General features: G+C 35.9%; 1 protein-coding gene across 6 annotated transcripts in view; it reads right to left on the reverse strand.

Annotated features, from left to right (window-relative positions):
• Positions 1-1,479: 1,479 nt before the first annotated feature.
• USP47 (ubiquitin specific peptidase 47) overlaps positions 1,480-25,563 on the reverse strand; it is a 57,306-nt gene continuing 33,222 nt past the window's right edge. For 5 of the 6 annotated variants that reach the window (XM_026082487.1, XM_026082488.1, XM_026082485.1 and 2 more), the window contains 17 exons: positions 23,674-23,805; positions 22,466-22,542; positions 22,125-22,180; positions 19,222-19,334; positions 18,173-18,277; positions 17,018-17,225; positions 16,465-16,580; positions 14,998-15,117; positions 12,809-13,586; positions 10,786-10,961; positions 10,518-10,598; positions 9,201-9,316; positions 7,759-7,877; positions 5,193-5,323; positions 3,621-3,668; positions 3,409-3,539; positions 1,480-2,923 (listed from right to left, as the gene is read on the reverse strand). In XM_026082487.1, the coding sequence (XP_025938272.1) occupies positions 2,749-2,923; positions 3,409-3,539; positions 3,621-3,668; positions 5,193-5,323; positions 7,759-7,877; positions 9,201-9,316; positions 10,518-10,598; positions 10,786-10,961; positions 12,809-13,586; positions 14,998-15,117; positions 16,465-16,580; positions 17,018-17,225; positions 18,173-18,277; positions 19,222-19,334; positions 22,125-22,180; positions 22,466-22,542; positions 23,674-23,805 (2,682 nt within the window). In that variant the 3' untranslated portion in view covers positions 1,480-2,748. Of the gene's footprint in view, positions 2,941-3,408; positions 3,540-3,620; positions 3,669-5,192; positions 5,324-7,758; positions 7,878-9,200; positions 9,317-10,517; positions 10,599-10,785; positions 10,962-12,808; positions 13,587-14,997; positions 15,118-16,464; positions 16,581-17,017; positions 17,226-18,172; positions 18,278-19,221; positions 19,335-22,124; positions 22,181-22,465; positions 22,543-23,673; positions 23,806-25,563 lie in introns of all 6 variants that reach the window. The other variant, XM_026082489.1, reaches the window with a different exon arrangement.

Consider the following 25,563-nt stretch of genomic DNA (forward strand, 5'->3'; position numbering starts at 1 on the left):
GAGCACCAATAACTAAGCAAGAGCAGTTAGACTGTGCTATTAGCCTACAAGTCTTCCACCAGTTCTGGTCTATGAAAGCCTTTCAGCAAATTCCTTAGGTGCCAGAATTCGGGTGAATAATGATGATCACTATACTATGCACAGGAGGGACATTTCATTAGAACAGTCTGACTTTTAATTTAAAGATTCATTTCTACCACCAATTCTCACATCAACCCATGTACACATGCACATGATCTCTGCCCAATTTGAGTTCGCTGAATTACCTCTCCTTTCTATCCCCTATAAAATTACTGCGCTTTAGACACAGCCCATCTATACAATGATTTTCCTGTTAAAAGATCTACTTCAAGAGAGCAGGGATTGTCCATAAACACTACCCTATTTAAGAAGAATAGCATTATTCTCTCTTCAAGTTTCCTGATGCTTCAACCCCTGAAAGGCAAAACAGTTGATTCTCATTAGAAATTTCAGCAAGATTTCAGCAGAACTAAACTAATTAGAAACTCAATTTCTGTTTTTTTTCCTTTAAAATGCCCATGGTCAAACTCAAAGCAAAATGAATATAAAACAGATGCTGGAAAACATCTCCCAGAACACCCAGGATATATATGCCAATACACTTGTACAGAAGTGTGCTACTGGACAGAAAATCATAAAGATGCCCTTCAGTCTTCCATCCAGTTTTCCATCAAGACTTGCAGGTTTAAAAACTAATTGCTCCAAAGAATTTGCTCAGCCAAAGTTTCCCAAATAGCACTAGAGATCAAGTACTTCACTCCATCTCTAGTTTTCTGCTTCCCCAAATGTCTGAGCCTGAAGAAGATTCACGACACATTTGATTGATTGTTAATTCCTCCCTCCCCGGCTTCCAGGAACTCTAAGGCTCCTTTAGCAGTCTATATATACATGTAACTGGTAGTTTAATGAAGCTGTTCCACCTACGGGATGGTACTCACACTGTGCTTCCTTCCCTTCCGCTTCCATCTCACCTATGTCAGAGATGAGGCGGCGCAGACAAAACAGGAAAGGATGAACGAGGGAGCACCTCTGCACAGCCCAGGTTCTTGAGCTGCCGCATTCCTCAGGCTGCTTAGGTTGCTGTGCGTCAGTGGGCAGAAAGCAACTGCACATTCAGTTCTCCAAATACCTTTGTCTTCTCTGGGAGAGAGAGTCATACCCAGAGCTACACAGAGCTGCCAGTCATACCCAGAGCCTACAAGTTTCACTGGTGAGGAATTCAATTCTAGAAAGGAAGCTTACAGGTGAAAAAAATTCCCTGTGAATATAAGCAAAGAGTAGCAGCAGACAGGTTATAAAACACCTCATGTGATAATACCCTGTGTACGAGTGTGGGTTATGTGTGTATATATACACATGCATACGCACAACCTTGAAATTCAGACCAACTGTCTTGGAAAAGTCTGCGTTTCCATGAAATAACTCTAATTTTTCAAAGAAATCCACAGCATTTAATGATTAAAATAACACAACAGAATGAACAAATGTTTTATTGGCATGTTCATTGTTGTAAACAGCATCTGGCATGAAAAAGTTTACCAAAATCTTTTGATTATTATAAATTAGATGGTTTTCAAAAAACTACGGAGACTTGTTCTCTATTGATCTTTATGGACCAAAGCAAAAAAATTGCTGTTCCTAGGCTTTGCAATGAAATCATGTTGACTGCATCAGTCTTTGCACCACAACCTGAACTACCAAGAAGTTTGTATGTTGAGGTGTTAGAGGTTGCCCAAATATTTAACTACATATAGCTATGGAATCAACTCCAAGAAAAAATAAAATGACTTTCAGTGGATGGAGAAGATGCAAACTTGTAATAATCTCAAAAACAAAATGTACAAAAAAAGAGTAGCTGAACAAAACAAAAACTTCATTAACAAGGGGAAATACAATCCTAAAGTACCCAGCATTGTCAAACATAAAATGAATACAAATTTAAATAGGCAACTATACTTTCAAATGTACACAATGAAGGTTGATATGTGAAAAGAAATACCATGGTAAATAGCTGAACTGCAGTTCTGTTAAATGGAAAGGGCAAGTTTTATTTACACATTGAATGCAATACTAGAGCTGCTCACCAGCTTCCATAACCTATTAAAAAACCAGTTTACCTCACAACAGCATTTCTGCAACATGAGTCAACACCTGCTGGCAGCTTTCTAAAGACACTTGTCTTTGCCTGTCTGTTTGTGGAAGAATCTCCTAAAACCTTACACTTGTAGCGCTTCCATTACACATCTTCAACCCCTTGTTGCTGCTTTTCTATAACCAATGTGTTAACATTTACTTCAGACTCTCTGATGAGGTAATGTGTGTATCAGTGAAACAAACAGAAAAAAGGATTCTTTCATGGCCTTTGCACAGCTTTTATTATTAAGCTATGAATATCCTGTTTGAGGCTAGTTTCACTAGCTACTATGTGCACACTGTCCTCAAAAATTTCCACTCGTTTCCCTCCCCGCCCACTTTTTAAGTTCTAATCTTTTATTTGCACATCCCTTTTAGCTTTACAGTACATTTGACTATAGTGCACAACATGATTCCAAGTCAAACAGTGACCCAACGGGGCACTGCGCTTCTGACTGGGAACGCAGCCCAATCGGTGCTGGTGTCAGCGCTTTACACCTAATGAGTGTCCTGCCGTAATGGCACTACACAGTAGTAGTGAACCTTTTTTATTTTAAACAAAAAAATTCCCCAGGGAAAATGCTATAGCAAGTATCAGTCTTGAGTCAAATCTTTATTTGGTGCTCCGTCCAGATAAATTTTTAGTGCTTTTTCTTTACGAGGAGAGTAGGTTACCCGGTGTCCAGTTTTCTGCAGTCTGCTGCTTTCTTTTTTCATCAGTTCATTTCTCTGCTCCTCTGTTAACTCCATTAATTCTTCAGTTTTATCCCTAAAATGAAAATATATCTTAAAAAAAAAAATACATCTTAAAATTACCATTTTTCATGGCAACATTTTTATCCTAGTATCATATTTCCCAGAAAGCCACATAAATTTCTCAAGAGATTACTTCAGAAAATAAAATCCTTGCTCTCTAGAACTTACAGCAAGACTCCCACAGATTCCAGTAGGGATACAGATATATACATCCAATCATAGCAAATATTTTTACATTCAGCATTATTTTTGATATTTTGGGAGGAGGAGAGACTAAGACAGCAATGCTGGTTTTCGTAAATAAAATAAACATCATTAATACTCAGGTTTGTAGGAAGCTGTGGAACATAAATATTTCAGCTCCATGTTTTCAACCTTCAACCTAGGTATTTTCCCCCAAAACAACAGAAGAATAATATTTTTAGGCTTCTGTTGATTTTATCATTCCTCAATCTAACATGTAGATTTTTACACCATTTATTATACTGTAATACATACCTATAAAATATTACTGCGCCGTCATCGCAAATGTACARAGGCCAGACATTCAGTGTAGATACTTTAGGATTCCAGTCCAAGTCCTGGTGAATCTCTAGTATGGAAATGTCACATGGAAACGTTCCTCTACCCTGAGAAGAAGCAATTACTTGGTGAATAAAACCACACATTTACTCCAATACAATATAAAATGTACATATAATCTTACTAACCTTTGCAAAATCTATGTTTTCTAAGGGTATTCCACTTATTTCACTCAGCTGTAAAATAAAGAAAAAATGATGGTTTAATACTATTCCACAGCAATATGTTATGCAGCATCTACCTAAAAGTCAATAGGCATGCCAAATCTAGAAGTCCAATAAAATAGTCAAAAGACATCAAATAAGCTAAAAAAAATGCAGTGAAACAGTACAAATTTTTGACATTTTTGACACTTCTGCTGTGACAGCATATCACATTTCTAACCCCAACAGTGCAGAGGCAATAAAAAAAAAATAAACTAAAAGCAATTGATAGTATGCAAGTTCCAAAACACAAAGTGACCAGCTGCCTCATGTTAAACTGTTAGCTCCAGCAGCTGGTCCTCATCAGTTTGCCTGTACCAAATGAAAGGTATTACCAAGTTGACCTGGGACTGGGCAAAGCTGCAAACTTTGTCTGTCTAGCAACCAGAAAGAAAAGAGCTGGCTGAATACATCTATTACCACAGAGGTGTCATATCCAAATTTGGTTTTACTGGTGGGAGCAGAAAGATTAACACCTCTCAGAGAAGATGCTGCTAAATTATTCCCTGCACATCAATTCTTCAGACAGGAAAAAAGAAGAGCCAACTCCCTGGCCAGACAAAAGCAAAGCCGTCAATAACTTCATTTGTATCTGAGGCACACAAAAAGCCAGTCCATAGCTTAACCTCTGGTACATACACAAATCCAAGGCTGTTGCATTCTGTGTTAGCTGAACAATGTTCCTCTTTTCAGCCTAAGAGCAAAACCCTAATGTATAAACACTGAGAATTTTAATAAAGTAAGATTTTTGAAAGACTTCCTTTTGCTGGCATCGCCATCCAGGGCAGTCTTTTTGCATCTGGGTATGCCTAGGTATAAATAATGATTTCTCTTAAGAGCTGAACCCTGCAATATACTGGATTTATAAAATGTTCTCAGCATGAGATGCTCTTCATACTCCAGATTTCTGTTAGAACAGCACATGGCTGTTTGCCTGTTAGAGAGGTCTTGGCAATAAGGGGAGGGGAAAAAAAACAAACAACCCCCCCCCATCACACTAAAGCCATTTTTCTTTCCGAAGTACAATTCAATTTACCAGATACCATTACACAGTCCCTGAGCAAGAGCTCTGAAATTCAGATATGAAGAAGCTGAAAGGTTTGCTATTTTGGAATACCAAAGTAATCCCTTGGGGAAAGAAAAAAAAAAAAAAGGTGACAAAAGTTTAACTTTGCTTCCGCAGGTTGTGTTTTTAAAGGATAATGGCTACAAGTTGAATTAAATTTTATGCTTCTTCAAAGGATTTTTTTTTTTTTAAATGCATGCATGCCTGCATTCTCACTCTGATACCAGCCCATTTCATGAAGCTAAAAGGTAAGCTGATAATTCCTATGGCTTTGGTAATGGGAGGGGATAGGCTCTCAGTTCCTGGAAAAAAAAAATAATTCACCAAGTAGCTGGATTTTGTAGCTATGATGTTATCAGTGCAGCACAACGAGAAATATCAATAAAGCTCTTAGAAACCGAAAGGAACGTGCATCATATTACACATTTTACCTTCTCTCTCAATTCCTCAACACTGCTGCTTTCCAGCACTACTTCCTGGAAAGAATCTAGTTTCATCTCTGATGGCCTCCATCGTCTCGATAGAACAGCAAGCTGCGACATAGATTTCATTTTTTCTACTCCTGGGAAAAGAAAAGAAATTGAATATAGTAACATCACAAAATATCCTATTTAAAATTAGAGGTTTTAACATAACATTAGCATACTCAAATATGACAGACTGTACACATCCTGTACATATTTACACACACAAACTATCCAAGATTATTAAGTGAACAGAAAGTAGTGTACAAAGAAAAAAAAAAGGGAGGGGAGAGAAGGGGGAGAATTAGTTGCACTTTTCTTTGGTATCTCCTAATTTCAAAGGTTGTTCACAGGCAGCATCTATTAAGGGCAATGCCATTTATTCTTCTTCACAAGTCGCTCCATCATATGCAGCTTGGTTATACATCCAATATCTACCCATCTAACCAGGGGCTGACCTCCACATCTTGCATTTGCATGACCTTCCTCAACAATCTGGTAAGCGTTCTTTACCAAAGTAAACTCGCCAACTTTTACCTCGGGATTTCACACACTAACTTTAAATTTGTTATTAAAATCTGCTTTGCACCTACCATCTTTAAAGAGTTTTAATATTTTCTCCAGCCTTTTCATATCAGTTTCAGGTAACAGAGATTCTTCTAATCTAAACAATAATGCTGTTAATGTAACTATCACATAAGCGTAAGTGATATCAAAGGGCTGTTTTTTTTTTTTTTTAAATCAGTCCATAATTTTGTCATTTAGCACGCAGAACTTGTGGCTTTAACAATTTTGTCTAATGTTACAGTCTCATTCTGCATGAAACCACCGACACTGTTTAAGCTTCCTTAGTGCCTATTACGATCTTGTCTATGACTACATTTGTGCTGCAATTCAACACTAACCTATTGTCCGAAATGAAAATGCAACCACTTAATCTCTCATGGTGTTTATTTCAAGTCTGAAGCAATTACACAAATTTTCTTTGGAACCAAAAAGAGTTACTAAATTAAATATAATTGCAATAGTATGATGTAAAGCTGCTATGCTAAGAAACTTAACTGTAAATTATTCTAAGTCATATCATTTAACTGTCTAATGCCTTCAGTGTTTAGCTGAAGAAAAAGCATGAAAGCAATGGTGATGGTGGAAGGCCCTACAAGCCCTGACTTAAAGCAGCTGCCTTAACTTTTCTGCCAACATCTGTGGTGCAGCAGGTACACACAGCTTTTAGTTCGCATGGAACATGGTGGGATCAGCTGCATCTGCTACAGCTGCATTAGAGCAGCACGTTTTGGGCAGGGCTAGGCTGTTACACAAAATAGTACAGAGCACCTGGAAGCCCCGTGATCTTTACTTCTGAATGAATATGGCATTTCTGTGAACTGGCTTGGCTACAGTGATCTACAAAGCTGTCACCTCCAAGACTCACTCACTATAGAAATAGTGCGGCAAACTAATCCAAAACTAATCTAAAAATTTTAGAACTGTAAAACTTTAAAGCTATCAATCAAGTGTGAAAGGACAGAAATGTCTATGGGAATCTGCAGGACTCCTGAACTTTCCACACTCATTTCAAAGTTTTACTAAAATTTTGACAAAGTGAGTACAAAAAAATAAAAATATGATTGAACACAGCTATCAAAAAATGCTTATAATACTAGTGAATGGAGTAACAATTATGTGAGACTTCTAAGCCAGTAAGCTTGTGGCTTCTACTTGCTCTGGATCTTCTTCATACTTCTCGTCTATCCTCTAACAGAAACATCAGAGAAAAACAGCGTTCCCCCCCACCCCCCCCAACGATGCTTTTACGTGCAGAATCAAAATTCAAAAAATATATGCAAGAGATAACTTTAAAAATGCCATATTTCTAAGGATATTTCACCAGAATTTAAGAAAGAAAATCTGCTCACTGAAATTGGAGTCCAAAATTATTTTGAAATGCTAGGTCTGCTGAAAAAAGTTAGTATTTTATAAAACCGAGTGCTTTTTCACTCCTGTCTGAAAACTACTGAACAGCTTTGCTATCTTAAAAAAAAAAAGTGTGTGTGTGCATGCACATGTGTACATATGTATTTTTCCTAACTACAAACATGACCAATACAAGTCCAAAAATTAAGGATAAATAAAAGGTAAGGTGCCAGTTAAAGCTCAAGTGCCTGTATAGCCTCAAGTATAGGCACTCTTACACTTATTTATGTACAATAAAAACACACACATGCACAAAAGTACCTACAGATTGTCAAAAAATTTCCAGAAAACCTATGTAAGAGCATTGCTATTAAGCCTTTAGTACACTGCAGGCACAGAAAATCTACACTTACACAATCCCCTCACAGCTTTACACAAGCTTTTTTTTTTTTTTCTTTTGCTGCTTCCTTTTGTCTAATAAAATTCTACTAAAACATCACTAACAGTAGTCTTAAAAAGAAAGAAAAAAAAGGAAAAGGGAAAAGCATTTTCAAATGTTTTCTGAAGAAAAGATCTCTAACATTATCTGTACTTGCTCTTTGCAGTGCATCATTATTACCATCAAGTATTTCTAAGAAGACCTCCCAGTTGCTTGAAATATTGATATCTTCTTCATAGACATGATAATCCAGAAACACAGTGCCTGGATTCTTCCAGGTTTTCTTTCGTAAACGAAACCTGTAAACATGGAGAAAACAGTAAGTTTTTAAATCAGCTCATAGCAAGCTACCACTGCCACACAGTTTAAAACAGAATATTTTCTGACAAAACTGAAATACAGCTCATTTATATGAGGTACATTATGTTTACCAGGTATATCTTTAGTGTTCTGAAATAGTCCCGACAGCAAGGTATCGCTCCTGCCTCGTAATGTTGCATCATTCAGAAACACAGGAGCACGGGCTGTGCATGCTTGTTCAGTGCAAGAAACGCGTAAGGAATAGTAGGAAGAAAAGGGTTTCCTACACAGGATGAGAAAGTAGTGTATTCCCAAACACCTCCCACGGTTTCTTCACTGATTTGGGAAGTGGTGGGGGGGCATAAAAGAGCATCGGTATCTGGTTTATGTAGTTAGTTCTACCGCTTCCTATCCAGTCACAAGATAAAAGGATGAACTTTGATTCAGACACAGAAGTAAAGAACAGTATAAACTACCAAAATAGGATTAAACATAAGTACAAAACTTTAACTGTAATTGTATACTCCCATGCAGAAGCAAACAAATTTTGTCATGTGCCACGTAAGCATAGGGCACAGGACAACATGATCAAGCACAGCAGACAAAAATCCTCTGGCCCAGTCAGGGGCTGTACTGGTGAGGAAAGAAAAACCTTGTCCTGATCTAGGTCTCCACTCTTCTTCCCAGTATGCAAGGACCAACCCTCTTCTTCCAATGTTTTGCTCTGGGCTGACTTTTAGGACCCACGAGCCTCAAGACCCCACGAGCTTGCTTAGAAGATCTTACAAGTTTGTCTTAATTCCTGCTGGAAGATCCAGGTATTCCACAGCACCTGCCACATCCCTTGTCACTGACAGCAGAGAGCGACTACGGGGAATCAAGGCCCCAAAGCGAGTTCAAACTTAATGAGATGACTGATTACAGATAAAGGGAAGGACAGTGTGCTGGATCAGCACTGAAAACACACCCTAAGACAGGATTTCAGGAAAATGTGCAAGACAAAACTCACTGCAGTGATCTACACTTGGCCTGAACCTAAAGATAAGAATGCCTTTTTGTGAACTATTTAATACTCTTCTTCCCAAAGAAAATTATTCTTAGATACAACAATTTCTCATCTAAAGATCTAAAGCTTTAGTTATTTTGCAGGCAGAAATTGCAGGCAAGTAATATTCCATTTGATAGAACGATACCAAGAATTGTAAATTAATGTCTGTACTCACAACTTGATTCAAATATCACAGTAACTTATTTCTGCTTCTTTCACAGCTTTGTTTCTCCCAAGAGAGGAAAAACCACAACGCTGATTGCAGTCTCCTTACCTGTCAATTGTCAAGTCTAGGCCGCACTGTTCTCGAAGCTGAGGAAGCAGTTCCTCTTTCGACTGTYGGACGGTCATTCCTTTAGCAAAAACTGCATCTAGAAGAAACTTGCATGGCTGTGAATGTAACAGATACAAAGCGATCAGACAATTATAAATAAATAAATAAATCCCCAAACAAAAAAGAAACTCAAAACAACTCTCCTCCAAAACCCCAAACAACAGAAGAAAGTACATTTGCCTCCAGATCAAGTTTTGAGACCAGCCCATCTACCAAGCAAAATGACCATTAAAGTGCCTTTTCATAAGCAAGCTAGTCAACAAATTGATTCAAATTAGGCTTATCTAATTTGGGTAGCAGCAGCCCTTTGATAGGTCATTCAAAAACTCAGAATGTCACTGCACAAATTGTCTTGTGTCTGAATTACTAACTACTAACATTTTATTAACATTTTTAAACAATCTGAAAAGAGCTTTTATAAGAAATAAGCCATATCATAACAACAATGCAATCTTTCTTGACTTTCACTTGTCAGATAAACCAGAGTTAGAAATGATTTTTAAATTAAAAAAATCTTATTCCTTTCTTTATCAGTTCAGCTGCATTCTCTTATGCTTATCCATTATTAATAAATATTTTGCAGTTTGGTCCAAAAAGTAAAATCAGAAGTTAAGATGCACATGAGGTCAACTTTTAAAGACTGCAATCCCTACAGGGAAATTACTGTACAGGTTCCAAAACTATATTTTTTAAAATCACGTTTATACTTCTCATGTCTCAAAAGATGCAACAAGCAAGTGAGCTATGCCATTGCAAAAGAGGCTTTTTTTTTTTAAAGTATTTTCCTTCAGGATTATCTTTTGCAAAAATAACTGTATTATCCAGCTAACCATTCTGATGAGCACTGCCTGCAGTGCATAAAGGCAGCAAATTATTTTAGCACTGTACTACTGAAAACTGCAACCGCAAGCAAATACAGTTTCTTATTTGGCAAGAATTCTACATTGCTTTCCTACATTTAAGAAAAACAAACAAACAGTTATTTTCATTTATCCTCTATTCACACTGCAGAAATAAAGACATTTAAAGGAGATATAATAGATTACATTCCAACTGAATACTTCAGACAGTATGAGTAGAAATAACCTCGATTTCCCTTTTTAAATCCAAGAAAGCTTGCAGGAAAAAGGGCAGAGAAAAAAAAGAGTCTTTATTTTCTCTTTTTTTCAAAGATTTCAGAGAACAATCTTGGCTAAGGCACGTATTAATATCTTCAAGAATCACTATTAATTGATCTTGAGATATTCAATATCTTACCTCTGGCTCATTTACCAAAAGCTGGTAGACTTTGACTCTGTATTCCCCCTTTTTAAGGGCTCTTCCAAGTCTAATAGTAATCTATAAAGAAAATGGAGTATCTGTTAGAACGGATCTCAAAATCAAAACTGCATTTTGTAACACATTACCAAAAATGATATAATGATACAACCTGGCAATTAACAAAAAGATGTAGATTATGGTTCATAAATTTGGCTACATTGTACCAATATACTTTTTTAATTATTCAAAACCACTTCTGAACAACCTTATTGTCATCAGAAAATGACGAAAGTGTCTCATTCAGCCGAACACTCTCAAACTCTTGATTGCTGGCGTAGACTCTAAAGACTTTGAAGTGAGAGGATGGAACTCCAACAAAAGGCTCCAAATGTTGCTTGAAGGCAGACAGCGTAATTCTTTTATCAACATGCACCATCAACCCTAAGTAAAAATGAAGACAAAAATGACATGAAACACCAAGCTACCCCCCCCAAAAGTATTTTGAAATATTATTTCAATATATTCACAGTTATCATCTGTAGTAAAACTACTGAAAAGTCAAAATTACAGTCAATGGACGTATTCACATTTTATCTCCTGAGGGTGTTGCTATCACCTTCAAGAGCCGTGCAATATTTGAAATGTTTATGGGCAGATCCTCCTGGAAGACACAGCAATTGCAAACTGCACCACTTCTCAGTCAGCAAACCTGCTGCGAGTAGCACCTGCCCCGTTCAGCGAGACCGCGGATAGTGGGGACGAGCCAGAGCAGCGGCAGGTAACCCCCTCCCCGGCTCAGGGGACAGGCACCAGCAGGCCAGAGTCGGGGCTGGCTAGGTACCTACCACCCCAACTTCTTTTTTTTTTTTCTGGTTTTCAGGATTAAAAATTTTGGTGAACTCTGTGTTCTGGAAGAACACAAGATATCAGAAGGCAAGCTCAAGTCTAGATAAAAGGAGTTTTTCACTGAATATTTTTCTGTTAGAGTAAGAAAAACTCCATTCTAGCAATATGAAATTCTGGAAAGTAGAATGAATAGCTGTGTCTTTAGAAACTCTGTTTTTAAATACATGCAATTTGGACTACACCACAAGCTACAATATGACTCTACTGTGTCATGACTCAATGGGAATAAATAATACGCTATATATTTGTACTATGTAACTGAACATAACAAATAAATTACTTGAATTCTAAACCTGTTCATGTCGCCATACTAAAAATACATTAAAAAGTTTTTCTTTCAAGATAAACATTCATACAGCACACTATGAAGGTGTCAGAATTACTCTGAACAATTACATTTAACTAGTCCTACCAAAAAGGGGAAAAAAATTTACAGTAGTTCAAAATTAGCCAGAAAGGAAAGTTCTTCCGAGTATTAAAGATGACATTTTATTCAAACTTCTGTAGCAGCTGCAATTAAATTTCTGTCACTGTGATTTTAAAAGCAAAAATATTACTGTTTACAAAAAAAATTGTCAAGAAGATTATTTGACTCCTTATCTATTATTATAATTACATCAGAATTTCTGGATTCATAGAAAAATCTTTGCCTTTCAAAAATATCTTACAAATATCCTGTTAGTCTTTAATTATGCTTCTGTTCATTACACAGCATATGCAGGCACTGAGCATTGTTTTAAAATGACTTATCTTTTATATGACAATTAAAATACTTCTTAGGCTTAGCAAAAATATTCTCTTGTATTGTACTGAACTTGTATTGACATTTTTACACCCATCAGCCATGTACTTCATTGTAACTAGAGTACTTTGATTACTGAAGAGCAGCAGTCTATTGAAGAATGAGCATAAAGTAAATCTGAATTTTCTTCACATTAAAATGAACAAAAGTTTTCAGGTTTGCTGCTGTAAATGTTAATAGAATTATTGCTCCGTGAGCAACAGTAAGAACTGCATTCTGAAACAGGCAAATCAGCATCAGATGCAACTACTTTCCTTTTGCTGGAAGACACCTCAGTGGGCTCTCCAGAAAATACTTTCAATAAAAGGAAATTCATGTATCACAACACACAACTTCTCATTTTCTTAAAAACAAAAGCAAGACATAATGTTCAAATATTTAATCACTCTTATTACAAAATCAAGCTAGGTTTTAGCTGAGTGAGATACCACATCTCCCATTTCTGCGCTTTGATTAGTTTTTATTTGGAGTATCAAAGCTAAGTTTTCCAATACTGTCATTAGACTTTTTAAACAGAATGTATCATATAAATAGTAATAAAAGCTAGGTTATTTTAAGGCACTTAAAAAAAAATACGTACATTTTTGTCCTTCTCCTGATCCTTCATCTGCAGTGTAGGGTTCTGACTTAAAGTACATATATTGTGCTTCTCCTCTACTCTTGCCACTTTCATCATATTCACTGTCTGTTCCAGAATCTTCTTCAGCTGTATCCCAGGTTTCTTTTTTCCCCTGATTTGCTTTCGATCGCCTACTGCTTGTGATACTATGAGAATCCAGTCCATTCGCCAAGGGAATCGGGGCATTGTCCACATTGCACAAAGTATCGCTGCTGTGACTGGAACTCAGGATGTCGCTGTCCACTGAACTCGTGCTCCTGTCGTTATTCACGTCCGAATCTGACCGCTCCTCAGACTGGAGGTTTTCTGGATCAGAAATCTGAATTTGGTTTTCAAGTTCTCTGTTTTCTGCTGATGCTGAAGAGTCTATTTCATTTAAGGGTGATTCGATGTTTTCAAAGTCACTGGCTTCTGTGCTTTTGCTGCTATCCCCGTTATCCGCCTCCTGCTGCTGCTGCAGGGAGTAGCTTTTAAGCTTTTCAGTGCTTTCTTCCAGAACTGCATTTACATATTTCATATTGCCAACAGGTCCTTTCACTCTTTCACAGACTTCATCCAAGTTGCCTGAATCTCCACTAGACTTCTGATAAACTGTTCGTCTGAACTGAGATCCAGGAGACTGCTCTGGTAATGAAACGTATAGTCTGATTGTATTTGCATGACGATCCAAAAGCTTCCATAAATGAGAGTCTGTATATGCCGCATGACGATCTAAAGAGTCTGAGCTCTCAATAAATACCTGAACATAAAATACAGTATTTAATCATAAAATATTATTTAAAGTAATAGCAAAAAGCAACAATAGCAAACACAGAGGATTCATCATGCACTAGAAGTTGTATCAATATGCAAGATCTTCTTCAACCAAATATATTTTAAAATACACTTTTGGAGAAAGACACAATAAAGAGTGTATAGCTTAAGAGCCATTTCATTCTTCCTTATTTTCATAATCATGTTAAGATTGAAGTGAACTGTAACCAGACTGACAGGCTGCAAAATAAGCACAATTAAAAAAAAAAGAAGAAAAAAAAAAAAGTATTCCGGTGTTCAGAAGGATATTTATATACCACAATATATACCACAATGTGCACCCTCAATCCATACAGTAATACTACTTATGGCAGTATCTTTGTAGTACAAATAGTGAGGCTAACAACTACCCCTTTAAAGTCGGCAATCTTTTTCCCTGGTTAATATATAGTATTATAAAGAAGAAATCTTTAAGTGTATAAAATGGGTAAATATAAGGCAATTTAGAATACAAGTAACCAAATTTCTCTTCCCCCTTTCTCAAAGACTACTATGTTGCAGTGACACTCTGGTTGAGACAACTGAATAACAAGTCAATCAATGCCATTCTTTTGTTCAGCTATAAACCAACAAAGCCTTCATTAATCTTTGGCTTATCCAGGACAATGCGTTCTTGAGCTAAGCTTCAGAGCCAAAAGATGCTTAAAACAGAAGAAATGCACATGACTAGTGACTGGAAACTATTACTACTATAGTAAGAAGGGCAACACTACAGATGTTACTGAAGTACTAAAGTTACTTTTTTCTATACAACTATCACTGGAAATATTTACTAAAGGCTTTTTTGTAAAAAGCAATATAAATTCAGTTAGGGGAATTTACACAGTCGAAGTTACTGGATTTAAGGCCAGAACCCACCAAAAAAACCCCACTGTTAGTGTTGCAGTTTGTTTCTCAAGAGCTTTCATACTGAGAGCAGGCGTAGCTATTCAGAGTGTTTAGAAAACAAATTAGATAGGTTTCATAGTAATACACCAACCCTTCTGCCCTAAAAAGAGTTGACTTTCACTGAACCTTGGTTCAGTAAACCTGGTGAATCTTCACCATAAGGTTTTTATCCTCACCATCATTTTGACCTCCCAGTATCAACCAGAGTTTTGGTTCTGAATCTGCTCTACCTTGTTATGTACACTTGGTTTCATATACAGCCTGCAGTATCATCAGGACCACAATATTTCCTAGTTATCAAAAAGACAGTAAATTATACATAGCAGAAAAGTGAAATAATTGACAGTTATCCATTATAAATCCTACACAGATATCCTTAACTTCTACAGCACAACAGTAAAGCCTACAAATACAGTACAAAATGAAAGATTTAAGATCAGAGGACATACCTTGTTGCTTCTAAAAAAGCCTTCAGCTTTCAGGGTTTTGCTGGACACATTCAGAAGACGCAAGTCATTGTAGCAACGTTCGAATACTACCCGCATCGTTTCAGCAGGCAGGTGCGTAGCCTAAAATAGGACATTGACAGTAAGTAAGGTAATATTTGCATTATACAATTTTTTCAAATATTTGAATGAATATTTCTAGAAGTATTCAAAGGAGAAAGTTTGTTTATTGACTTATTCACCCCAAAGGTAGAAATGGTCTAATTAAAAATTACAAAGACAGCAGGGGGAAAACCTCCCAAACCCCCTCAGTCCCAGTCCCTTTCCTCCATCCTTTGACAGATAGTTTTTCCCATAAGGCAGAAAGACAAAAAATGCCCAGATTTTCTGAGAACTGGCAAATTGTTAATTCCTATAAAAAGGAATCAGTCTTATTCCTCAGGGTATAAACCAACTGAAAGCATACATTATTGTCTAGCATCAGGTTTTGTACACTGTTCACTTAATTCTCAGACTGAAATAAAATTATTGAAAACAAAAATTGCATCTATTTCAAGACCTACAAAATATAAAAATGTTGAAATTGTTTCCGTTTCAACCACTTTTCATAACTAATACTATGAAAGTTACACCAATCAGGGAACTGAGTTACACAGAGCTGATTTATTAAAATGGCTGCCTTTTCCCAGTGCAATGGAAGCAGTAAAGTTCCATGGTGTAAGACTATCTAAAAATCAATCCTGTATCTTAATGACAAGGGGCTGTTGGGATGAAGAGGAGGGTCTGTGGGGAGAATATGGACAGCTTTGGATATTAATTTCGATTACTAAAGCCAACAGGGGAAGTTATATGTTGGTTCAGCTGTATGGTAACAGTTCACTAGTTCTGGCACTGACAGGATAACTCGGTGAGATAATTCAACTTACTAACCCATAAGGACACAAACTTGACTCTACAGAATCACAGAACTGCTGAGGCTTGTGGGCACCTCTTGAGATGGCCTGGTCCAACCCCCCTGCTCAAAGCAGGCTCAGGTAGGGCAGATTGCCCAGGACCGTGTCCAGTCAGGTGTTGAATATCTCCAAGGATGGAGACTCCACAATCTCTCTGGACAGCCTACACTAGTGTTCAACCACCCTCACAGTAAAGAAGGGCTTTCTTGTGTTCTTTCCTAAGATGCATACTGTCTTCTGGTAAGTTAGTAAGCCATTTGGCCAGATAGTGGCTAAGCTGGTACAAAAGACAGTGAAGAGCTATGGATGGAAGCAAGAACCAGACTGCTGCTCTTAGCAGCAGTGAGCAGATAGACAAGCTCAACTGTAACAACTAACTAAACCCTTACACAACGCATAGCACAAATGAGCTGTAGCAGGTGCAGGCTCTCATCTTATATATTTAAATTATGACATATTTTTACAATTAGACTGAATTAAAATTTTGTAATACAATGCATGAATGATTGTAAATTACCTTTGAAATTAGCTGTTTGAATTCTAAAACTGTTTGATTCAAATAAGCTCGTACGCTTATTGGAGGAGCAACAGATTCAGTCTTTAGATCAACTACATGAACCTTTACCATGACCTCTGTAGGAAAAAGGAAAAACAAAACAAAAGCACGTATACGTGAGAGAAAATTCAACAGAGAAAAAGATCCCACACACATTTGATGTCCGATGTACTGGTTAAGGGATTTCATTAAATATATACAAACAATAATGAATTTTAAAAGCAGTCCAATTGCAGAATTCCATTTTCAGACGAATTTTAGCGCTAAAGAGGTAAAAATGTTCCATAGCTTGCCAAATTTTTGAACACCTTTTAACTGCTTCAATTAGAACGGCATTTGCAACACAGCACAGTACATAATTTTGAATATTGCYGATTTCACAAAATCTAGTATAAGAGCTTTTCTTCTCTCACACATCATAAGGAGGTTCTATTTTACACAACTTTTATTTTCATACCATCACACAGTGTATGATTTTAGTGCATCTTTAGCTGTATGCAATTACATGACTTACCACCAGGTTTATAGCACTGGAAAAATTGGTCTGGTCTTCTTGTTTCCAATAGTAAGTCAAACATGTAAGTTGATTTGACCCCTCCAAGTAATAAACCCATTGGCGTATCCTCTTCTCCTTCATAAGATCGCTCCAAGTAGTCATGGAACTCATCATATTTAACAAGACGACAGCAATCCAAAGGAACAGACTCTTCTAAATCCATTAGCTAAAAAGCAAAAAATGAAATATTGTTTAATAATGGCTTATTTGTAGGTTTAGCTTTTTTCCTTGTAAACTATTCATGTACATCCAGGATGAATCTATTACTTACACTTGAATCTACAAATTTCAATTTGGTTCAGAGGGGGAAAAAAAAAAAAAAAAAGTGTATACAAGTGTGAAGTTCTCTTCAACAGAGAAGCCTGTATTGAGATTCAGAGAAGTCAGAAGACAGAAATTTGAAAATACATACAGAAGCACATGAAGACAGGTCCCAGAAATACATTCAGACAGATGAAAACACTGCATAGCAGTTGTATCAAATGGCATCTTAAGAGGCCAGATGGAGTCATATACACTAATCATCATCTTTCACACATCTCAAGAAGGTGTTAACTCTCTCCAAGTCCATACTGCCTTGCTGGCACTGTTCCAGCGAAATATGTATATGACAAGAACAAAACAGTACAAGTAGGTTCAACTCAGCCCTTCAAGCAAAAATGCAGGCCTTCAATTGCTGCCTCTTTTTGGAAGACAAAGATTGACAGATATGTAGGTGGCCAATGATGTCACTGTATTAGTTATGCAGAAAGTCTCCTGAAAGAATTCCCTTAGTACAAATCAAATACCACACTTTTACTGCAATACAAATATAAAAGTTCAGCATTCTTTCAAATTATTAAGACTACAGACCAGTAGCTCTTACTATCTGATTTTAGAATATTGGTATGTAAAGTCATAATGCCTTTTAAAAGGATGCATCATCCCAATCCCAGACATCATCTGATGGCTACTAACAGAAAAAATTGGCCAACAATTCCCAAACAGAAGGAGTCCTCTCTTAGAAAACCCACAGCATTAGAAATTTAAAGACTGATGATATACAACAGCAAAAATACAAAATGGCAACAAATTACATCTAAAAATTTAGCTGTGCTGTTATGCATGACATACCTTGTAAGCTATTTCAACAGCTTCCTTCAGTGTCCTGTCCTTATGAACCTCTAATTTGTTCTCCATCATTATTTGTTTTATAGGATGCATGCAGAACAATTTAATCTATGAAATACAATAATAAATTAAACAAAAATTATCACAAAGGTATTTGCAAATTTCTTTCATATTAGAGTACATTTAAATTTACAATCCTATTTTCAACAAATCCAATATAAAATACATCTCTAGTTCTACTTCAGCTATGGGACAGTTTCTATTCAGCTGGTTACACAACTGCAAATAGAAAATATCAGGGGTACAATAGATAGCATTAGGGTATATATTTATGTATTTATATCTTTTTGCAGGCTGGGGCATAAAACGATAATAATCAGGATGTCTTTAAACGCTGGACAGTATACAAACTAAAAATTAAAAGCACATCCTCCAAAACAAAATGCACATAGGAACAATGGATATGAAATTCCTTTTTCACATACATAGCTACATATCTTATAGCTGCAGAGAACTTTCTAAGGAAGTAATTGACTGATTCTCAGGCAGAACAATTCACTGACATAAGTATTGATCACCTGAAGTCACAGACGTATATTTTGCTTACTATCATCAAATTTGTCTTTAAAAAAAAAAAAAAATCCATCTCCTTCTGCTGAAGAATTAGTTACCCAAAAATCAGGAAGTGTTCTTTCAGAAAGCAAAGGGTCACAATATTATATGAAAAGATTTAACAGCATGAGACAGCTAACATATGGCACGGCATTGTTTGGAACTCATTTTGCTTAAATCAAGGGATCAACAGATTTACTAGGGTTTTTTTTAATGCTAATTCCAGTTCACATGGAAAGTATGAACTCTACAAGACTCACTCTGGTGACCTCTAACAGATCCTTCTACTCTGTACAGGCTTCCAGCAGGTATACAATTCATTTTAAAGAGTTATAAATATGAATAGATTTATTACAAAAGAGTCATGGTACTGTACTAACAATTTACTTTTTCAAATTCTTACTGGAAAAATAGTTACATTATTCAGTAGAAATTCTAACCTTGCAAGTGTTGCGCTCAATTTCACGCTGTCTCTTTTCTTGTTCTTCCAATTCTCTCTCTTTCTGTACCAATTTTTTAATATGCTCTGGATATTCATGTGCCTCAAGAAACTCTGCCAGTAAAAAAAAAAAAAAAAGAGTCTTAAAATCATATCAGAGAAATATAATTCTGGTAGACTTCTTAATTTAGTTTTTCCACTATGGCCAATATCTTAGCAATTATGGATAATTTAACTAGTTACCTTTCTTGCTTTCTTCCCTCTCCTTTCCCCCCAAATTTCCCAATAAACCATGTCACATTTTCTTTTTCATGTTTTAAATGAAGCTGATGTCAGCCCCTTTTTTTTCTCCCCAGTTATGTACCAAAAATACCAGTTAGGCCAGAAAATGCTATTATCACAGGTAAATTAATACAGTCTCAGTAAAGTAAGTTTTGCTGTTTTTAAAGGAAATGTGCTAAGATTGAAGTATATAAAAAACACTTGAGTCATTTTTTATTATACAGGAAAATTTTGTTCTAGAAGAAGAATGAATAACCTGATAATAAATATATGACATATTGTCTATACCGTGATAAAATAAATGTAACGCTTAATACAGATCACTGTACTACATGAGATTTTGTTCCATAAAGACAAAAACAGAACATGCAATACTTCATCAAGTTAAAAACGAACAAACAAAAAAAATTAAATTGCAAACATAGTCGTCTCCCAGTCCCAGAATCACATCTATCCCAAGGAATGGGACAAACAGTTTTTGAGATTAAAAAATGCGTTTGACATAGCAAAGAAACGTGAAATAATTGAGACTCATTTTTGTTATTTGCTTCTTGAGGCATTTTCAACCACAGCACTTGTGTGAAAATCTATTCCTAAAGACAGCTTGGCCCAAAGATGTTCTTTACATGATTGTTAAAATAATAGTTTTGTTTATATTCTTAAGCCATATAAAACTTACAATCACTGCTTCTTGTTCAGAATGAATAGTATTGTTTCAGTCAAAATACTGAAACAATTTAGTTTTATTGTTCTTAAGACTTACTACTTCATCTGTTGGTTCATAAAAGGCTTTGTTCCAACAGTATCCTACTTGTGTTGAACCCACTTCAAACCTGTATAGAGTATCTACTTCAGATACTTTTATAATAAAAAAAGTATTTTTTTAAGTAATTGTACAGTTCCTTAAGTATCATGAATTCTCAGAACAAACAGAAGCCAGAAAAATTGATCCTACAGAACACTTAGGTTTTTTTCCTATTTCCTCAAAGAAAATGCCATTGTTCAACTTTATGGAGAAAACAGTGCAAAAGGTAAGTATTCCTAATATCACGTCTGAAAGTACTGTATGCAAGATGAAACAATTTCTGCTAAAAAATAGATGCAGCTTGTGTTGATTAGGATGTTGACTTGAAATGAAGAATTAGCTCAAAAAACCCCTTCTTAAATCAGTATACAGATACAGAAGTAGTTGCAATTCTTCTTTTGTTAATTTGAGGTTATTTTTTTTTGTATAAGCTTAGTTTTTTTAGTGTGTATTCCAAGAAATGATTAAAACTTGTTTTACTTGTTCTTACACAGTTAATTTCTTTCCTTATTCTTGCTAATAGTCACCCCAAGCTTCTCATTGAGCAATTCAAAATGTTATCCCAACAAACATTTCAAGGAATGAGGTAATTTTTGTTTCCCTCCTAAAATATTTACAGCAACAGAATGAGATATGCAAAATGTTATTTGCAAAGAGCTTTTACTCCCTCCTCACTTGACATGCAACTTCATATGCACATAAACATATCTGAGTATGTCCTATCATTTGTATATTTAGTTCTGGAATTCATCAACTCTGTGCAAAAAACAGATACATGTTACATGCTGACGTGTTACAAACATAACAGTCAAATATACAGATCTTTTGTACTCTTGCATGTTCCTCAAAAATAATGAGTACTCCCCAAATGGGACTACCCGTTGTGAGGTGCTGATGGGAAAGGGCCTTTGGTGCAGTTCCAAGATTCCATTTGAATAGTAAGATACAATTCCAGTGTACCAAAATAAAAGTAAATGAAATCCAACCACCAAAATATTCTCCCTACAAAGGACGATTTTAAGGTTCCTAAGAGCTCAAATCCATTCTTCCGGACACCTTACCTCTTGAGCATTTAAAGAACAAAAAGGGCAGGAGAAAGAAGAATGCATTATAGGTTTTACTTGTATTTCAAAGTTTATGGGGCTCGAGCTATTACAAAAAATTATTCACTGACTGATTTTTTGTGCATTTCATGACATTAAAGTTCTGGCAATCGAACTTTCTACATCCAGAAAACAAAATAGTCTACACTATTCACCAGGCTAACACTAGTAACTCATGAATTTCCCTTTATAAGGGCAGACTGCTGATTTTTTCCTTTAAAAACGTAGCTTTGAAATTACAAATTCATCTCTGGCTCAGTTCTAACAGTTATGATATTAGGAAAATACTTGATTCTGACTGGCACAGCAATAATGTGGTTAGCCACTGCTGTTCGGGCTTCATTTCCATAGCCGAGCTTAAAATGGTGGATAGACACAAGGGGGAAAAAACAACAACTTAGTGTTGTTCCCTTCTATTTTGATACTAGTTTGAAAATAAAGTTCTGTTTTATCAAGTTTTTATTTATTACTACATCATTTTGGCTCCCCAAATGTGCTAGTACTCAAAGAGATTTTAAATCAGAAATATTAATGTTTTTAAGCAAAGTGAAGTAACGAAAAGCTACAGAAGGTAGCTTGCTTTGCAAGTTACTTTAGATTATCCTAAAAATACTGATACCATCATCCTCACAAAAATTAGGACTCTCATCACATGTAGAATGTCTTCCTATTCCAAAATAGACTCTTAGTTAGGAATTGAAAAAACACACTTACTTGCATTTCTTGTTGGATCCTTCAGTCTATATATCAGCATGTATGCATTTGTGGAGCTGATAGAAAAATAAAAATAATTATCTGAATTTATCAGGTAAGACAATGTGACCTTCAGAAGTTGGGKTTTTTTTTCAGTAAAGAACTGTCATACATATGTTAGCTATACACTAACCAAAAAGATTTTTCAAAAATAAATATCACATTACATTAGATGATCTGAAACAGTCGTCAGGATAGCTTTAAAACTGTTTCAAGCATTCAACATTATTTTTAAGCTAGCATGTTAAACGCATGCATCTTGGTCATTCATTTGATTATGCTAAAACTAAAGTGGTACTAACCTAGCAAAAGCACTGGAGTAATAACCTCTGCTTCCAGAAGATCCACCGTATGTTTTCTTAATATCTTCCTGAGTTATCTAACAGGAAATCAATTTAACAATTATTTGAGAAACTTGCAATTATCATTTATTCTCATGAGGAAAATTGGCTTCACTCAATTAACACACAATATTAATATTTCACATCTGCTTATTTGCTGAGTGCAAAAAAAATCTTTGTTTTGAAGTGATCTGTCTCTTCATTTTATACTGAACATAAGCATAATCCTTCTTTTTAAGTGTGAACTTCTTAGAAAACATTAGCCAGGTTCTGGATTGTAGCAACATTTATGGATACATTTAACACCTAAAAAATTTCAGCAGGACAGGTATAACTGCACAATCCGAGTTGTAGATCAACAAATACACTTCTCTAACCAAACAGGAAGTACTCTTCACATATATTGCAAGGCAAAATACTAAACCTAGTGCAGCCTGTATGCAAATAAAGGCTTCTTTATAAACCATCCCTCTCCGAGCACTGAGATCCCATGTGACGTCATGACAACGCAGCACAAAGTCTGCCATTCTACAGCCTGCTTTTTATAAACCTTTCCTTACAAAACAGATAGAAATATTATAGTTAAAAAACCTGTCATGGGAAGAACATGCTATGCTTTTTAATATAGAGAAAGCACAGGGGAAGACAGTGAAACTGAAGGAAAGATAAATGGGAGAGCAAATGGGGGCTAAAGACCAACTGTTCCTATCATATGGACTAAATCAGGATATGAACACCCTAATATCACACCAGGCAGCTAAATTAAACCCAGCTAGCAACTATAGATAGTATGGAAGGGCTTACACTGGAGCCCAGTGGCATGGTAAAACATACAGCTAGCAAATAATGTTGGTACAGTATCTGATAAGCATTGCTACCTGCAAGAAGAGAGCTGTTCTTTTATTTCAAGCACAACGCAAAAATTTGGGGGGGGGGGAAGGGGAGGGAGAGTTGATAAACCTCTTGCTGAGTGAAACATATGCACATGGTAGGACATTAAGATGAGAAGATAAAACAAGATAAATACTTGAAACCCCGGGCATAGATTTTGAAAACAAAACACACAGAGCTTCACTTAATACAACTGAAAAAAAAAAAAAAAAATCACATTACAAATTTAAGCTCATGGGTTCATTTATGGATACAGGAGAAAAAAATACCACTTTTACCTTGCTAACATGCTGATCATTAAAGCTGTACCACTGGTCATCACTAAAAGACTTTATACAGGCATAGTAATGGCCACCAGCAGCACTTCCAGAATGAACCATAACAGAAAAGAGCTCATACAGTAAAGAACTCTGGGGAGAGAAGAAAAACGTGGGGTAAAATAAATTAAGTAAAGAAAAGGTAACCAACAGATCTTTTTAAAACACTTATTTCTAAAACAATTACATGAACCCAAATATATAAATATTTGTATGTTCCTGAACAGAGCTGATATGCTAAATGCTATACAAGAGGCAAATACTGGAAGCAAGGAAGAACTTCCTGTTTTGCTGGTGGGAAGAGAGATAGGGAAGACCAGACAACTTGAGAAAAATCAGAAACAAGTTTTTGAACTGGCTTAATGCATTATTGTTGTTGCTTTTCTGTACGAGCTCTGAACATGAAGGCATACAAACCCAGAAACCTCTACTCCAGTTTATTTACTAAATTTCCATACCCAAAAGGAAACAGCAAGATCATGCAGCAGGACATGAGTTTGGTATTAAGCAATACTGAAATTATTTCTCAGAACTAAATATCAGACAGAAACCGTAAAGGTACCTAGTACAGAATTAAAAAAAAAAACGTAACTCCAAAAAGAAATCACCAACACAACTAACAATGCCCTAAAATTACACTATTCCTAGACCCCAAAATTGTAAGTAAGAACAAACAAGCAAACACCTTGAAAGATTAACTTTTTTGGTTAAGATGGAAAGCAGTCTCGGCACTATATGGGTTCATTTCCATTACATCATCATCTGCCACATTCTTGTAATTCTTAGCATTCAGAAGTTACTTTTCTCTACAACATCATACAAATTTTATAGTATTCTCTAAAAATTACTCAAAGCTAACTTCCTTATGCTAGACAGGCATTATCCCCATCTTCACATATGAAACTAAGTAACGATCAACTTGCCTGAGGTACAAAGTTTAGGCTTATTTTGCTATTATGTTTCTCTGCATAGTTCGAGACTGCTTTTCCCCCCCCTTTATACATATTGTTCAACAGTAACACTGCATTCAATCAACACTCTAATAATCTTTCCTACGCTACCCTGAGTTAGTCATCATAAACCTTTAATAGATGAGAGGATGGAAGTAAAAGGTATTAAGGATGTGTCTTCAGTGTTGCATATACATAATTCTAAAAACAATTGTTTGAACAATACTTTTGCACAGAAGTGTTACAAGAATTAAATATTCATAGATTATACAGAAAAGTAATGCTCTGTAAATGCTTAACATATACTGCATCCATCATTAAGATACCCAAATCAAAAAGTAGTAGAAGAGCCCAGAACAGAGCCTGTTGACAGCTAATTTGCCTTGACAACAAGTAATAAAAAATGACCATGAGTTAATCAGCCAAAGGTACTGTCAAAACTAGGATTTGACACTTGTATTACAATACCCTTTCCCTGTTCTAATCAAGTGACTATCAAGTAATTTCTTTCTTTTTTCAGCTAAGGTTGACAGAACACTTATCAAAATCTCTCTCAAACAGTTAAAGTAAATGTAAATAGGGACAGAGGTACACTTTAAAATGCAAGCAGGTTGTAAATATTTAATGCCAGTAACAGCTGCTTCCTAACAAGCCAGGATAAAAGCTACTGGCCACATTTCAGATTAGTTAACTGAGTAAGGACACACAAAGTATATACATTGTAGAAATCAGCATAAGACTCAAGATTTTACAAGAATTTTCTACTAGCAAGAAAACCCTTGCAGTCTTCTATCTCCAAGCTCTTGGGTAATCTTTATGTCACAGAGAAGGATGAGTGCTATCCTACACTGACTTGCTCTTCAATTTCTGTATATTAAGTCAAGATGACTGAATGAATATT

This window comes from Apteryx rowi, unplaced genomic scaffold, assembly GCF_003343035.1.
Source record: "Apteryx rowi isolate R43461 unplaced genomic scaffold, aptRow1 scaffold_58, whole genome shotgun sequence".
In the NCBI taxonomy this organism is placed as follows: domain Eukaryota; kingdom Metazoa; phylum Chordata; class Aves; order Apterygiformes; family Apterygidae; genus Apteryx; species Apteryx rowi.